The 18777-nt window shown below is 39.7% G+C and overlaps 1 protein-coding gene across 1 annotated transcript; it reads left to right on the plus strand.

Moving 5' to 3' along the window:
• The first annotated feature begins 8695 nt into the window (after positions 1-8695).
• On the plus strand, positions 8696-14001 carry LOC134601531 (platelet glycoprotein Ib alpha chain-like). The gene is made up of 3 exons (XM_063446044.1): positions 8696-8801; positions 9574-10105; positions 12548-14001. Exons 2-3 carry the CDS (start codon positions 9617-9619, stop codon positions 13874-13876), a joined length of 1818 nt encoding a protein of 605 aa, XP_063302114.1. The 5' UTR covers positions 8696-8801; positions 9574-9616; the 3' UTR covers positions 13877-14001.
• Positions 14002-18777: the final 4776 nt, after the last annotated feature.

An 18777-nucleotide genomic window follows, 5' to 3' on the forward strand; every position in this document is an offset into this window, starting at 1 on the left:
CATTTTCTATGGCTCAGCCTAAATGTGTTCCCTGGCACTCCTCTAAGATGTTTCTTGTAACGTGATCCAAACCTTAGTACCAATATGATCTATATCCTGCCCTAACTATCCATAAGCCTACTATTGTTATCTCTTATACGTATAGTCTTAAGCACCAAAGCATATGTATGCTGGACTATTTGAATCTGCCTAAATTGTGGTAAAATATGCTTTTAAATTTCTCTGAGCAGCCTACACTAGCTAATGGGGATTACAACTGTACGCGAGACTCAACGCTCGTCTAGCTTATTTACCCATATCATGTCACAAAACGAAATCTTGCAAGATTCCAGCTTCTTTTACTTACCACATAGAATAGCATGTTTAGCTATATAGCCCAGCTAACACCGCTTTTCGTCTTCAGTTACTCTTTAAACCAGGCTATATCTTATGTTTACGCATGCTATATACATCACTAATTATAGATTACTGGCTTGTTATCTTTTGAAAGTATGTGCAACTTCTTAACTTGATAAATCTAGCGACTGTATTGAAACAAAAAAGAAAAATTGTGCGATTATGCATGCCACAGTCATACTCTTGTATATGCTGTTAGACGTTGATACACGCTGTTGTGGCGTTTGAAGTAACTCTGTACCCACCCGCACTACAAAAATAAAGAATTTAAAAAAAAAAAAATGACCACTATAGGCACCCAGACCACTTCAGCTTAATGAAGTGGTCTGGGTGCCAGGTCCAGCCCTTTCTTCTATAAACATAGCATTTTCTCTGAAACTGCTATGTTTATAATAGGGTTAATCCAGCCTCTAGTGGCTGTCTCAGTGACAGCTGCTAGAGGCGCTTGCGTGCTTTTCTCACTGTGCATGCGCATTCAGTCGATGACGGCGATATGGAGGAGGAGGAGAGTTCCCCGCCCGGCGCTGGAAAAAGTGGTAAATTTAACCCCTTCCACCCCCTAGAGCCCGGCAGGACGGGGGCCCTGAGGGTGGGGGCACCCTCAGGGCACTATAGTGCCAGGAAAACGAGTATGTTTTTTCCTGGCACTATAGTGGTCCTTTAAGTCTGCTTAAAAGGAAGTTCATAGTTTACACCGGTAAAAACAGAAGTTAAATGATGAATGTAAACACAAAATAAACATACAATACTGGCCACAAGTGTCTAGAAGTGATTCTCCTTGGTACCAGTCCATCTCCCACTATTAAATCCACTATTGCATTTTGTGATGCTGATATGTCTAATCTTGATACCTCGCTATCAGCAGTTAATGCTGGGGATTGTTTCAGCACTTATAGCTGCATCGGAAGCACAGTATTATACCTCCCAATGTTAAAGCTTTTATAGTGCTTCCAAGTTTTTAAAATTATTTAATATTATGGTGTAAACTTAAAAAAAAAAAAAATTCTTCAAAATATTAAAATAAAAAAATATAACAATATATTACAATGTTAAAATAGTTTTCATTATATTAAATCAATTTAAAAGTAATATAAAAAATATGAAATGATTTGAAAAGCTTGTTCAACGCCTGTTTAAATTGAGGCTATGTTACGCCAGTTGTATTTAATTTAAAGTTTTTTGTAATCGCTTGTGTAAGCTACAAAAAACGAATCAAGCGTAAGTTAAGATAGTTTGATATAGGGCACATGTGCAGCTATTCCAGCATGGTAGGCAATGGTTATTGGGGTGTAAGATTATAAATACCATATAATCAGATAAAGTGGGCTTAAATGGACAATATAGTCACTAAAACTATATTAGCTTAATGAAGCAGTTTTGGTGTATAGATCATGCCCTTGCCGTCTGACTGCTTAATTCTTTGCCATTTAGGAGTTAAATCACTTTGTTTATGTAGCCCTAGTCACTCCTCCCTGCACGTGACAATCTTCATAAACACTTCCTGTAAAGAGTCATCCAATGTTTAAACTTCCTTTATTGCACAGTCTGTTTAGCTTTGTAATTTCTTATCTCCTGCTCTATTGATTGCCCTTGTAGACCCTGCAGGAGCTGCCTGTATGTAATCTAGTCTCAATTTTACAGAGCAGGAGACAAAACATCTAAAGTAAGTTAACATCTGGTCGAAACGGAAAACTTTTTTTTTTTCAGGCAGGTCCTGTCAGTCACAGCAAGGGCTGCATAAACAAAAAAACGTGATTTAACTTCTAAATGGCAGAGAATTGAGCAGTGAGACTGTGGAGGTAGAACCTATACCCAAAAACGGCTTCATTAAGCTAAAGTTGTTTTGATGCCTATAGTATCCAATAAAACAATTCAGCGGGCTTGAAGTCCAAATGAAAGCTGTATGAAGGGAAGTGGAGTTCTGCCTACTTCACCCCCTGGTGCTAGCAGCCTACGTCACCTCAGGGGGCAGGCCTGTCTTTTAATGTTCCAATTATACATTGGGAGGAACAGGTGGATATCAGACAGCCAATGAGGGTGATCATATAAGTTTATCAGATTTCTGGACAAACGACTATAAATTAGCAGATGTTACTATTTACAAGGTGTAAAGTCATGAATTTATTAAAGACACAGAGGGAAATATTATGATTAGCTTTCCTTATTTCCTCAGCAGCAAAGAAAGAATTGTGTATATATATTCAATAGGAAAAAAAAACAAAAAACAATAGCCTTAGCTAGGGTTCAACATATCACTATAATATCCAATGAGAACATTCCACAGTCAATATTCTCCCAGATGTCCCTAAACCACTCCTCTTTCTTTGCGGCTGCTTCCTCAGTTAACCAACGTAACATTGCTCTGCCATTTATTGTCCTGTCACTTATTTTCCATTTGACCTTATCCCTTTAAGGGTTAATAAGTGTGTAGAGGTTTAGAGAAATCCCCCTATCTGTCTCATTAGAGATTTTTACCTTATAGCTGAAGACAGAAAGATGAATTGTTAGTGTTGGGTTTGCCTTGACGTGGCAGGTGAGCTTACAATGCAGGGCATAAACCACACATGCTTGTTTAAACAAACATATATCAAAGGTGTAAGTTTACACACACAAAAAATGAATCCTAAATTATAATTTTTTTCTATTCCAACAACAAACTGGCTATGGACTAGTCTCCACTGATAAATACTGCATCATTATTATGAGCGACATGTTCATTATCAGTGTATAGATACTCAGTATCATTATACAGAGCGGGGTGTTCATTATCAGTGTATAGATACTCAGTATCATTATACAGAGCGGGGTGTTCATTATCAGTGTATAGATACTCAGTATCATTATACAGAGCGGGGTGTTCATTATCACTGTATAGATACTCAGTATCATTATACAGAGCGGTGTGTTCATTATCAGTGTATAGATACTCAGTATCATTATACAGAGCGGTGTGTTCATTATCACTGTATAGATACTCAGTATCATTATACAGAGCGGTGTGTTCATTATCAGTGTATAGATACTCAGTATTATACAGAGCGGTGTGTTCATTATCAGTGTTTAGATACTCAGTATGATTATACAGAGCAGCGTGTTCATTATCAGTGTATAGATACTCAGTATCATTATACAGAGCGGCGTGTTCATTATCAGTGTATAGATACTCAGTATTATTATACAGAGCGGTGTGTTCATTATCAGTGTATAGATACTCAGTATCATTATACAGAGCGGTGTGTTCATTATCAGTGTATAGATACTCAGAATCATTATACAGAGCGGTGTGTTCATTATCAGTGTATAGATACTCAGTATCATTATATAGAGCGGGGTGTTCATTATCAGTGTATAGATACTCAGTATCATTATACAGAGCGGTGTGTTCATTATCAGTGTATAGATACTCAGTATCATTATATAGAGCGGGGTGTTCATTATCAGTGTATAGATACTCAGTATCATTATACAGAGCGGTGTGTTCATTATCAGTGTATAGATACTCAGTATCATTATACAGAGCGGCGTGTTCATTATCAGTGTATAGATACTCAGTATTATTATACAAAGCGGTGTGTTCATTATCAGTGTATACATACTCAGTATTATTATACAGAGCGGTGTGTTCATTATCAGTGTATAGATACTCAGTATCATTATACAGAGCGGTGTGTTCATTATCAGTGTATAGATACTCAGAATCATTATACAGAGCGGTGTGTTCATTATCAGTGTATAGATACTCAGTATCATTATACAGAGCGGTGTGTTCATTATCAGTGTATAGATACTCAGTATCATTATATAGAGCGGGGTGTTCATTATCAGTGTATAGATACTCAGTATCATTATACAGAGCGGTGTGTTCATTATCAGTGTATAGATACTCAGTATCATTATATAGAGCGGGGTGTTCATTATCAGTGTATAGATACTCAGTATCATTATACAGAGCGGTGTGTTCATTATCAGTGTATAGATACTCAGTATCATTATACAGAGCGGCGTGTTCATTATCAGTGTATAGATACTCAGTATTATTATACAAAGCGGTGTGTTCATTATCAGTGTATAGATACTCAGTATCATTATACAGAGTGGTGTGTTCATTATCAGTGTATAGATACTCAGTATCATTATATAGAGCGGGGTGTTCATTATCAGTGTATAGATACTCAGTATCATTATACAGAGCGGTGTGTTCATTATCAGTGTATAGATACTCAGTATCATTATACAGAGCGGTGTGTTCATTATCAGTGTATAGATACTCAGTATCATTATACAGAGCGGCGTGTTCATTATCAGTGTATAGATACTCAGTATCATTATACAGAGCGGTGTGTTCATTATCAGTGTATAGATACTCAGTATCATTATACAGAGCGGTGTGTTCATTATCAGTGTTTAGATACTCAGTATGATTATACAGAGCAGCGTGTTCATTATCAGTGTATAGATACTCAGTATCATTATACAGAGCGGCGTGTTCATTATCAGTGTATAGATACTCAGTATTATTATACAGAGCGGTGTGTTCATTATCAGTGTATAGATACTCAGAATCATTATACAGAGCGGTGTGTTCATTATCAGTGTATAGATACTCAGAATCATTATACAGAGCGGTGTGTTCATTATCAGTGTATAGATACTCAGTATCATTATACAGAGCGGTGTGTTCATTATCAGTGTATAGATACTCAGTATCATTATATAGAGCGGGGTGTTCATTATCAGTGTATAGATACGCAGTATCATTATACAGAGCGGTGTGTTCATTATCAGTGTATAGATACTCAGTATCATTATATAGAGCGGGGTGTTCATTATCAGTGTATAGATACTCAGTATCATTATACAGAGCGGTGTGTTCATTATCAGTGTATAGATACTCAGTATCATTATACAGAGCGGCGTGTTCATTATCAGTGTATAGATACTCAGTATTATTATACAAAGCGGTGTGTTCATTATCAGTGTATAGATACTCAGTATCAGTATACAGAGTGGTGTGTTCATTATCAGTGTATAGATACTCAGTATCATTATATAGAGCGGGGTGTTCATTATCAGTGTATAGATACTCAGTATCATTATACAGAGCGGTGTGTTCATTATCAGTGTATAGATACTCAGTATCATTATACAGAGCGGTGTGTTCATTATCAGTGTATAGATACTCAGTATCATTATACAGAGCGGCGTGTTCATTATCAGTGTATAGATACTCAGTATCATTATACAGAGCGGTGTGTTCATTATCAGTGTATAGATACTCAGTATCATTATACAGAGCGGTGTGTTCATTATCAGTGTATAGATACTCAGTATCATTATACAGAGCGGCGTGTTCATTATCAGTGTATAGATACTCATGATCATTATACAGAGCGGCGTGTTCATTATCAGTGTATAGATACTCAGTATCATTATACAGAGCAGTGTGTTCATTATCAGTGTATAGATACTCAGTATCATTATACAGAGCGGTGTGTTCATTATCAGTGTATAGATACTCATTATCATTATACAGAGCGGTGTGTTCATTATCAGTGTTTAGATACCCAGTATCATTATACAGAGCAGTGTGTTCATTATCAGTGTATAGATACTCAGTATCATTATACAGAGCGGTGTGTTCATTATCAGTGTATAGATACTCAGTATCATTATACAGAGCAGTGTGTTCATTATCAGTGTATAGATACTCAGTATCATTATACAGAGTGGTGTGTTCATTATCAGTGTATAGATACTCGGTATCATTATATAGAGCAGTGTGTTCATTATCAGTGTATAGATACTCAGTATCATTATACAGAGCGGCGTGTTCATTATCAGTGTATAGATACTCAGTATTATTATACAGAGCGGCGTGTTCATTATCAGCGTATAGATACTCAGTATCATTATACAGAGCAGTGTGTTCATTATCAGCGTATAGATACTCAGTATCATTATACAGAGCGGCGTGTTCATTATCAGTGTATAGATACTCAGTATCATTATACAGAGCGGTGTGTTCATTATCAGTGTATAGATACTCAGTATCATTATATAGAGCGGGGTGTTCATTATCAGTGTATAGATACTCAGTATCATTATACAGAGCGGTGTGTTCATTATCAGTGTATAGATACTCACGATCATTATATAGAGCGGGGTGTTCATTATCAGTGTATAGATACTCAGTATCATTATACAGAGCGGTGTGTTCATTATCAGTGTATAGATACTCAGTATCATTATACAGAGCGGCGTGTTCATTATCAGTGTATAGATACTCAGTATTATTATACAAAGCGGTGTGTTCATTATCAGTGTATAGATACTCAGTATCATTATACAGAGTGGTGTGTTCATTATCAGTGTATAGATACTCAGTATCATTATATAGAGCGGGGTGTTCATTATCAGTGTATAGATACTCAGTATCATTATACAGAGCGGTGTGTTCATTATCAGTGTATAGATACTCAGTATCATTATACAGAGCAGTGTGTTCATTATCAGTGTATAGATACTCAGTATCATTATACAGAGCGGTGTGTTCATTATCAGTGTATAGATACTCAGTATCATTATACAGAGTGGTGTGTTCATTATCAGTGTATAGATACTCGGTATCATTATATAGAGCAGTGTGTTCATTATCAGTGTATAGATACTCAGTATCATTATACAGAGCGGCGTGTTCATTATCAGTGTATAGATACTCAGTATTATTATACAGAGCGGCGTGTTTATTATCAGCGTATAGATACTCAGTATCATTATACAGAGCAGTGTGTTCATTATCAGCGTATAGATACTCAGTATCATTATACAGAGCGGCGTGTTCATTATCAGTGTATAGATACTCAGTATTATTATATGGAGCGGCGTGTTCATTATCAGTGTATAGATACTCAGTATCATTATACAGAGCGGCGTGTTCATTATCTGTATAGATACTCAGTATCATTATACAGAGCGGCGTGTTCATTATCTGTATAGATACTCAGTATCATTATACAGAGCGGCGTGTTCACTATCAGTGTATAGATACTCAGTATCATTATACAGAGCGGTGTGTTCATTATCTGTATAGATACTCCAAATAATTGTATAGAGGAATTGATAGATTTACTTACTAAAGACCAATGAAATAATAATTCATTGTGACGAGTCGGCCTTTAAAGGGACTCTCCAGTGCCAGGAAAACCTATCCGTGCCCCTCTCCTTCCCACACCCCATCCCATGTTGCTGAAGGGGTTAAAATCCCTTCAGTGACTTACCTGAATCCAATGCGATGTCCCTTGGCGCTGGGTCAGGCTCCTCCCCCGCCGACTCTAGCTGGCAATGGCCGCGTGCATTAGACCTCCCCATAGGAAAGCATTATTCAATAAACAATAAAGTTTAATGAAATTACCTTTAACCGGAGATTAATGAGATCCATGAGGCTGATGCTGCGAGAAATATTTGACATCTGGCTCGATTTTCGTAAAGAATAAATAAAGGTCTCCTCTGTAAGTGATATTCAAACGGTTTCTCTGTTTGGTGATAAGATATGTGGTAAGGAATGATATCAATACAGTGAATATGATTTTCCACATATTTGGATATAACGCTGACGTTTTTTTTTTATCTTGCCAGAGTTTTAGGTACCCACCACTGTTGAAATTACATTTACAGGTAGACCTCATTTTACCTATTTTACGACAGCTCGCACTATCATGCTTTCCTATGGGGATTTCGGCGAGGCTGGAGGTCCTAATGCATAGCGTGAGGTCGTCCAGTGTCCTTTAAAACACTTTTCGTGTTTTAAGAACCCGGAAATCCCTCTAGTGGCTCTCTGATAGACAGCCACTAGAGGAGGACTTAGCCCTGCAAGGTAATTATTACACTTTATAAAAACTGCAATAATTACACTTGCAGGGTTAAGGATGATGGGAGTTGGCACCCAGACCACTCCAATGGGCAGAAGTGGTCTGGGTGCCTGGAGTGTCCCTTTAACCCCTTAAGGACCAAACTTCTGGAATAAAAGGGAATCATGACATGTCACACATGTCATGTGTCCTTAAGGGGTTAAGGTTGCTGTATAGAAATGGTATGTCAAACTCAGTTAATGCTTGTAGGGTTGTACAGAGCAGCTGGTGCTATAAAGCAAGACATGTCATGCTGGCATGGTGCCTGTAAGGGCCCGGTTGGGATTCTCAGGTAGCGAGTTCTAACATTTTCAGTATAATGTGATGTATGTCCCAGCAATTGCTCCCAGTTACAGTTTCCATTACTATATTGGGAATAGTAAGAGGAAGAAGCTGGACCCTGAGATAAGGCGACCACAATGACATTGTTAAACACAGCAACCGGCAGGGAGAAGGCAGCGAGGATTATTGTCAGGGCACAGACCCAGCCAGGCATCTGTAAGTAAGCAGAAAGACATGTACTGCATGTTTAATACTGTGTGACAATATTGGCACGATATATATATATATATATATAATATAAACTGTGATATAAACTATGATATAAATATAAACTGTAATATAGACTGTAATATAAAATATAATATAAACCTTTTGTGTATTAGAGAGAGAGAGATTGTGTGTAAGAGGATGCATAACAGATCTGTGTATAACGGAAAATAATAAACCCACTCAGGTGTTCTGGGGAACCAAACATCGAGTGATTTATTAATGTCGCCAGAAACCCAATGTGGCGTTACTTTCTGTAATACACGCTTTACCGCTGTGTAACTTTTTATTACGTGATATTTTTAGGATAGTGTTTAGTCTTGGATTTAATATTTGGTGATATATTAAGACATAATTTGGTGTAATGGGAGGACTTTACTGTCAGGGTAGAACGGGCATACGTATATGTGCTGGCTGAGTTTAGTGGGAGTTACAATCCTGGGATACTTTATCTGCCGTTATTAAAATGGCAACAGGTAATGCTGGGGAGTGTAACCTGTTTAAAGTTCTCCCAAGAAAACAAACTCTGTATGTAAGGAACAAAAACTTTTTTTAAAAATTAAAAAGATTCGGTACATAATGTTTACGAGACAGAGACTGTCTAAAGAGACAGAGAGGAAGACAGGAGTGAGAGACAGAGGAAAGGATTACATAGTAAATGATAATATAGAGAACTAGAATAGAAAATCTTTAGCTCTGTATTCTTAATTTGGTTCTTTAGATCACATTACATTCAGCTCTGTCTCCGAAACCTCCTGCTCACCATGAGATCTTTGGCTTATTATGGGGTCATCGTTCTTCTCCTGGTTACAGAAAGCTTAACTAAACCCACCTGCACCAAAGAGAAGAGCCTAATCACCGACAAGATGGAGACCGACTGCACTCACCTTGGTTTGACCGCAGTCCCCATGGCCAATATTGATGACGACACCGAAGTTCTCATCTTAAGTTACAACTCGATCAAGTCGCTTTCCACCTCAGTCTTTAAAAAACTTCCGCAACTTGTAGCCCTGGATGTATCCAACAATGGCATGTCGACCATTCAGATTGACTACCCCATGAGTTTGAAGGATCTAAATCTGGCCAACAATTCATTCGACCAACTACCCAAACTCTCACAGCTGAAAAACCTAATCAAGCTTGATCTGTCCAACAACCATATTGCGGCTATCCCAGACACGGCTTTCCATGGTCTGCATGGACTGAAAGAGCTGCACCTTTCGGGGAATGGGATCAAGCAACTCTCTGAGCAGGTATCAATATTGGAAATATGTCATTATTATGAAAAGATTCTGAAAAGTAAGGGTTAAGTTATGTTGTTATGATTGTATTTTATGAAATGATTCTAAAAAGAGACAGTTTTCTTAATAACATTCTGCCAGTCTACATTTCTTAAGATCACTACATTTAGAAAAAAAGAAAAAAGAACGCTTTTTTCTTCTTTTTTTTTTTTTAAAGTGGTGTGGGGAAAAAAATTATAATCCTCTGATCGTTGGAAAAAAAAAAAGGTGTGTGGTTGTAAAGCCACGAGTAGCTGGGTTGTCACTTCTGATTCCCCTTTCCCTTGTGAATATAGCCCAGAGTGGTAAAAGCTACTTATCGCTGTCTGGGTCACCCAAACACTAGCAAAGACCTAGCGAAGGTTGAAGAAGAACTGGTTTATTGTTACACAGGTCACACTTTAATATCTGGGGCCTTAACAGGATGTCCCCAGGGAGCACAATAGAATTGCAACATACCCAGCACCTTGGTGTCTCTATCTGAGCAGATAATTTAATTAGAGGCCAGGCATCTAGGCACCGGGTTAAAAAAAATACATAAAACATGGAGTTCCTGTGACCACATCCCAACAATAGTGCCATCCCCAAGAAGCTTTCTTCTGAGCGCCCAAAGTGCCCAAAAAGCACTTGGATCGGAGGTGACTAGCCAGAGTTAGGGGGAAGACCACTGCCATCCTCTAATCCAGCTCAGAGTTCCACAGCTCTGGGTAGAAATCCCGGTCACCTGAAATAATGGTACTTTCAGTTGATACATGGAGCTCCCTCAAGTCTTTGGTGTCATTCGATGGTTTGCCACCTCCTCTGTCATGGTTCCAGAAATCACCCTGCTAGGTGGTTTTGGGACCTAGAGCACCATCTTCAAAGGTTTACCTTAGCGCAGCAACTTCGCAATCCGGTCAGGATTTCCAGAGTGCTCCAGGTCAGGTGCACCATGCCTCAGCAGGTTTCTGGATGGTCTGCGAGTGTTCCGGGGCCGTGGGGAAGGAGCGCTGGGCTCGGAGGCACAGACTGGAGGGGCAAATAGCAGTGATGTAACTCTGTTGGGTGGAAGGTGGCAGTTGGGAGACATGTACCAGTCCTAGGTGTCACAAGGTGTATATTTAAAAATGATGTTTAGGTTGCAAAAGAAGCAACGGATTTAAAAAGCTTGAGATATTTAATAAATTGTGTCAAATGTTTGTTAGAAATTAGACATAGAAAGTGTAGGTGATACTTTGAGAAGTCTCCTCCAATCTTTTTTCAACAGAAACTGACTTGTTTCAATCCTTTTATCCACCAGTCTCAAACTGGCGGTCTTCTGAAATGTCTATTACAAAAACTGGTGAGATTTACCATAAAAGAAAATTGTTCCTTTTTTGATCATTATTTAGATTAGGGGTCTTTAACATTTTAATAACCTACCGCCCATTTATATATGTTTGTTGATGGTAAAATTCCTTACCGCCCACGGGTGCCGCAGTAACTCAATTAATTTGCGTATGTGTGAAACGTTTTTAGAAAGGAGGGGTCTTTTTTTATTTCTGCTTTATGCATGTTTATACCTATATAATTTAATGAATTTCTGCATCTCCATCGATGCGGCCCCCACAAGCGCTGGAGCTACTTAAATTAAAGAAAAAGAAAGTTCAATGTGAAAACAATAAAGTTTAATGAAATTACCTTTAACCGATGATTAATGAGATCCATGAGGCTGATGCTGCGAGAAATATTTGACATCTGGCTCGATTTTCGTAAAGCATAAATAAAGGTCTCCTCTTTAAGTGATATTCAGACGGTTTCTCTGTTTGGTGATAAGATATGTGGTAAGGAAAGATATATCAATAAATTGAATATAATTTTCCACATATTTGGATATAACGCTGATGTGTTTTTTTGTTGTTTTTTTTTTTATCTTGCCAGAGTTTTAGGTACCCACCACTGTTGAAATTACATTTACAGGTACACCTCACTTTACGACGGCTCACACATACGACCAGCTCTCTAATGTGAGGATTTTAGGGATTCCCCACGTTAGAGAGCTGGTCTATGTTATGGGAATAGAGTTTGTATACAAATGAGTTCTGCTTTTCGTCCACTAGATGTCAGTATATCACTGTTTCTCCTTACAGCAGAGGTCTCAAGCTCAATATATTCACAAGGGTCACTGGCGTAGTGGGTCGTCTCTCATGGGGCCAGAGATCCATACTATTTTACTCAGAGGTCTAGCATTGCAATTATGTGCTAAAGGAAGATAGGCTGTATGGTATTTATTTAATGAGACATTCCTAATGTTGGTTGTGAAGAGCAACTTAATTATGCAGCTCACTTGAACCGTTTTCAGACATTTATCATCTGAAATAGCTCTTGGTAACATTTTTACACATATTTTCCATGGCAGCCATTATAATCTGATGTTCTTGTGTTTCTTCCTGATAGGTTTTCAAAGGGTTAGATCAACTCGATACGTTGGATCTATCGTTCAATCAGCTGACGAGTGTTCCACCTCTCCTCATCTCTGACTCTGTCAATTTGGCAAGAATATATTTGAGAGGAAATAGTCTAACACTAATTCCAGATAATTTTTTCGATGGATTATATGACTTGGCTTACGTGTACCTAGACCTGAACCCGTGGACATGCAATTGTAATTTAAAGTACTTCAAAGAGTGGGTGGAGTATAATGAAGATAACATCTACACCATCACTAATGGAGCCCCAGACAAAGACGCTAGTAGTGTTGTCTGCTCTAATAAAGTTCCACTTGTGAAATTCTTTGAGAAATGCCCAGATAAAGATGATGAAGACCCAGACATGCCAGAACCTATGAGTACCAACATGATGGAGACAACAAGACAAGTGACAACAACAGCAGCAACCACAAGCCGAGTAACAACACCGGTGATGACCACAAGCCAAACGACAACAACACCAGTGATGACCACAAGCCAAACGACAACAACACCAGTGATGACCACAAGCCAAACGACAACAACACCAGTGATGACCACAAGCCAAACAACAACAACACCAGTGATGACCACAAGCCAAACAACAACAACACCAGTGATGACCACAAGCCAAACGACAACAACATCAGTGATGACAACAATGACTGAAACAACTTCAGCTACAACTGCACCTGTGACAACCAAAGAGTTAACAAGTACAAGCCAAGCAACCCCATCAATATCCACAGAGGCTTCTTCTCCATCTACTACAATTCATACAACAAAGTTTATAACATCCATTGCTACTGCACTCACACCTACATGTAGCCCAGAAACTGTGATGGTTGTGAATACAACTGAGAATAAGGAGACTAAACCAGGCACCACTACAACCGCACAGACTATGGACATACCACTGTACACAATTAGTAACTTGCCTGACCTGCTCTCAAGTATGAGTGAAAGGAGATCATGGCTAGAGGACATCATTGACAGATACTGTTGCTTCCTTCACCTTATACTCTATTCTGGAATCCTTCTTCTCCTCCTGCTACAGATTATAGTATGCCTGATTTTACTCACGTGGTCATGTACCTACTACCATCACTATTTCCAAATCCTTAGAGAACAGGTGCCCAATGTTAGGCTGACAAGGTACAGTCTGAGGGAACCACTAGCTGACGACAAGATTCTCCTTGTTCATGGTGTAAACTCTCACTTTAGACATCGAGCAGACCAAGAACCGATACCAATGTTGCTATTGGAGGCCGGGACTAGGGATTATTCTAAAAGCTACACCTCTGCGATCCTAACATGACTCCGTGGATCTAAACACCGCTTAGAAAGGCATTAAAAGGATGTCTCACTAACCAGGATTTGTAATAATAGTATACTTATATACCCCCTATATTCAACCAATAGTTTAGCAATCATTGCTAGAAGCTTTACCCTTTGCATCTGTCAGTAGGCATCGAGAGAGGAGGAGAAAACAAAACAAGTTCTCTCCTCATCCAATGCAACGTGTGCCCTGGCCGTACCAAGGCTAAACTGTAGTGTGAGGTCAACTGCTAAATTTGTAATATACTCTAAACCGAGCATAACATGAACTATTAAAAATAAAAGTTTACACAAGCTCCAAGTGGTTTATATATTGTTTTATTCAGAGGTGAAATGTCCAGGGATTGTGGTGGATTGTTGTGGTGTGTGCGCCACTGAGTGCAAGGCTGCAAAGTGTTGTGTCATAAACCAGCTCTGATATTATCTCCATAATTGTACAGTTCTTTAATGCACGTGTAACGGACCGTTTCACTTACAAGAGGATAAAACCCAGTTTAGGCGATACCCCCCTTTCCAGATGCACAGGCAGCTACTGCAAACACCACTCTCCCGAACTCCAAACTGTACGAATCTTCCAACTCCCGAACTGGAAACACACGAACTCTGGAATCAGCCGAACAGGAAAAGCATACCATCCGCTTACACTCCTAGCAGTCAGCATACAATCCAATTCCCCCAAAAACGAGACGACACATCGGTTTGAGGGTCAAGCAGGAACTCTGGACTGGCTCATCCAGCCTGGCTTTTATTTCCAACTCACACATACAGGCCACACCCAGGGGGAGGCATAAAAGAACCAATGACATAGATGTTACCTCCCACACATCCCCTCCCCTTAGTGTGACACATAATCCCATTATGCATACAGTTTAAAATATACTTTTACACAACTTTCCTAACTCTAAAACCATACATCACATTCACATAAAAATACATATCCACAATCAATCCATTCAGGGGAACAACATATTAAAAAATGGCATGGATCAGACCAGGGGTTCAAAAGTTAGTAAAGTATCTTTTAAAACCCCTAGCTTTCCAGCTCAGACTGTTTTTTACAGAGCCTTCTCTGTGCTGGAGAAGTAATCCAATTATCTCCAGCACAGAGACAGACTCCATTAACCACATGGTTACAGAAAGACATAAAACACTTTAAAATACAGAAAGTTACTTTTTATCCATAACACACAGACATTTCACATATCCCCAGATAGCTGGGATCTGAGCGCACAAAACTACCGAATAGCCCGCAGATCCTATTCACACAGTACAATTGCCATGGAGCTAAAGTCTTTCCCATAGTCTTTCATTATATGAATAGGCTCCAGGGTATAGCTATCTGGGTTAACACAAGTCTGGTCCATAGTCCAAAGGCAAGAGGCGGGCAAGCAGCCCCCTCCAAGGACACGTGGCGAGGTCGGTTTCGCCACAGCACGCCTCTCCTCCTTGTACACCCTGATCAGATGTGCTTTGTTGGGGGAAGGGAGGCGCAATATAATACGGGAAAATTGTCAACTGTGGGGCACACGTCCGGTACTCCCACCCTTCTCCTGGCAGTTAACACTGAAAAGTGCTTTGACAGGGTGGATGGCCCTATCTACCCTTTGTACCCGGCAGATACTGGGATGTGGGCAAGGCTGCGATCGAGGGTTGAGGTGCTTTATACAGACCTATCAGCGAATGTACACGTTAATGGTCGGCTCTTCCTCTCTTTTCGCCATTAACAATGGTATGAGGCAGGTGTGCCCTTTGTCCTGGCCATGTGTCCTTCTTACAAGCAATCCAGCACAATGACCTTATTGAGGGTTATAAATTTCCAAGGTGTCAGCATTTGCAGATGACTTCCTCGTTACCTTTACGTAACCCACAGTTTCACTGCCTCCGGCGATTCAGGAGCTGAGCAGGTTTAGTTCCCTCGCTAACTTTAAAGGAAAACTTTGGTGTAAGGAATAATGAGATGTATTCCTATCACTAACGTGTCAATCTGCCACCATGCATCCATCCCATCCAGCTGATGTTAAAGGGTTAATAAAACCTTTATTCACTTACCCAATTCCCGTGCCATGTCCCTCAGCAGTGGATTGCGCTCCTCCTCCGCCAACGTTTGCTGATCTGGGGGGGAGGGGGGAACCAATGCATTCCTATGAGGATTTGCTTGTCTCTGGATGTCCTCATGCAAAGTCTACCTCAGTGAAACAACAGGAAGCACCTCTAGTGGCTGTCTGGCACACAGCCACTAGAAGCAGTCTTAACCCTGTAATATAAACATGGCAATTTCTGTAAAACTGCAATGTTTTATATTGTAGGGTTGAGGGGACCCAGACCACTTCAATTAGATAAAGTGGTGTGTGCGCCTATAGTGTCCCTTTAAGGTCAATATTGACAAGAGTGAAAACCCGGGTGGCACTGACACAGATCCTCTACGAAGGACTGTTATTGGTGCTTTTAGTTTTAAATTAGTGTAATCAAGTATTAAGTATTTAGGGTTCACCTCATATCCACCACTAATGGCCTCTATGGGGTCAACTGTTTCCCACTCCTCAACACCATCCAGGCTGAAAAAAATCGACATATCCAAATCAAGCCCACATTCTTTCTCATCACTAAAAAAAAAAAAAAAAGCCTTTATATAATTTGTTTGGGCAGGCAACCACCCGAGACTGTCATATCTCACCCTTATGAGTGCCAGGCAACAGGAGGATGCCACACATCTATCATTACTATTTGACTGTCCAGGATATGGGAGTGGACGAGAGGCCATCATTGTAGGTCATGGTATAGGCTTGAACAAAATTTTGCTACACATTCTTCCATGACTTCACTGTCCTATTGGGGATTTATGCCAAGGCAACCATCACCTGATAAGGCAAACTCTCAATCTGTGGAGAGGGTAGGACTATGATAACCTTTCATCAGGCATTTCCCTGCAATACCCCCTTGTGAGCAATCCGGCACTGCCGATAAGGATGGGTCATGCTTCTGTGAGATGATTTCCAAACCATCTCTTCTATTTTGGTGGCTGGAGGATACCCACCCACTTTAGCTGGACGCAACTCAACAATATTCTGAGGACTGAGGTCCTCTCTCCGCGGTGTAAAAGAGACCTGACCCTCTTTGAGATGTGGTGAACACCAGAAAAACAAGTGAGAAGACCACTGTCAAAGATATACTACATGACACAGAAATCGTAGTAACAGTTTGTATGCCATGTCTCCAGTGCATCTTTAAAAACAAAAGAGTGACACTCCTTACATACTTTTCCTACACCGACATATCATGGAGTGAGTAGAACAAACAATATAGCGTGGACACACTGTCCTCCCTGGTATATTTTAATTTATAACATAAAAGTAAAATCAGATAAGACGTAAATAAACTATAAATAACCCCATATACATTTCTTTAGTCGATAGGACATGCCCTATTCTTTCTCAGGTTTTCATAAGCGGGTTCCAAAAATCCGCCTCTGAATCACCTAAGAATTGCAAACCGTCTGTTTCTGTGCGTACAGGTCCATGTCCCATCGTAATGCATGTTAGTTACGTATTGAGTGGTTATATTTCAACATTTGCGGTGAATGCTCACGGTAAAAAGAAAATAGAAGAAAAAAGATAAGAGCGGTAAGTAGGAAGAAAGAAAAAGGGAGTACGAGGGGGGGTGTGGAGGGGGGAGGGTGCAGGGAAGAACTGGCCAGTTCATATCCAATCTATCTAATCCCAGCCTTGGTAGTATCGTTAGCGTGTACCTCAGGCATTCGCTGCGCTGGCTTCCCAAGGGCCCCAAATTTTTTTAAACTTTTTTGTCGAGCCTCTAACCCTGGCTGTTAGGTCATCCATCAGATAATGATCTCTAATCTTGCGAATTACCATATCAATTTCCGGAGCTTCGCTCCGCAGCCACACCTGTGCCAATGCTCTCCTAGCGGCTAGGTTCACCTTATGCAACAGGGTCTGTTCCGCTTTTGCACATTTGTTTTTTGCTGTTGATCCAAAAGAAGGCAAAAAAAAAAACCACGTTTGAAGCACTACCAATTTTGCAATAACTAGGAAACAAATTCCCTCTTGAACCCAAAATGTCGGTCAGATTTATCCTTGGATCAGGAAGCTATTACCCTACAGTTGAAAAATGATATAATTGAATATTCTGTTTTAGCAAGTATGCATCTAGTTGCTGTTTAAACATGTTTAAGGACTCTGATAAAACCACTTCTTCACGCAGAGAATTCCACATCCTGATTGTTCTTACGGTAAAAAAATATATCCTTTGCTTTAGACAAAATCTTCTTTCTTCCAGTCTAAACGCATTACCTCGTGTCTTATGTAAAGTCCGGTTTGTGAATAGATTTCCACACAATGGTTTGCATTGGCCCCGGATATATTTGTATAATGTTATCATATCCTTTCTGAGTCAATGTTTTTCTAAACTAAAGAGGTTGACATTTGTTAACCTTTCTTCATAGCTAAAATGTTCTATTCCTTTCATAAATTTTGTAGCCCGCCTCTGCACTTTTCCTAGTGCTGTGATATCCTTCTTTAGAACGGGTGCCCAAAATTGTACAGCATATTCAAGATGTGGTCTTACCAGTGATTTACAAAGAAGCAAAATGATATTCTCATCCCAAGAATTAATGCCCTTTTTCATATATGACAATACCTCACTGTAGGGATGCACCGAAATGAAAATTCAGGGCCGAAACCGAAAATTTAGGATGCCCTTGGCCGAAAACCAAAACCGAAAATGACTTTTCCCCCCAAATGATTTGTGCAGGTTATGTGGTGTGGGAAGGGATGTAGTATGTATGTGTGTAGGTTATATAGTGTGTGTAGGGAACATGGTGTGGTGCAGTATAGAGATGTAGTGTGTGTAGGGAACATGGTGTGG

The sequence above is a fragment of the Pelobates fuscus genome, chromosome 3 (assembly GCF_036172605.1).
Source record: "Pelobates fuscus isolate aPelFus1 chromosome 3, aPelFus1.pri, whole genome shotgun sequence".
Classification (NCBI taxonomy): domain Eukaryota; kingdom Metazoa; phylum Chordata; class Amphibia; order Anura; family Pelobatidae; genus Pelobates; species Pelobates fuscus.

Coding starts and splice junctions, on each gene's coding strand:
- LOC134601531 (XM_063446044.1), top strand. CDS start 9,617: ATGAGATCTTTGGCTTATTATGGGGTCATCGTTCTTCTCCTGGTTACA. Junction 10,106..12,547: donor TCAAGCAACTCTCTGAGCAG/GTATCAATATTG, acceptor TCTTCCTGATAG/GTTTTCAAAGGGTTAGATCA.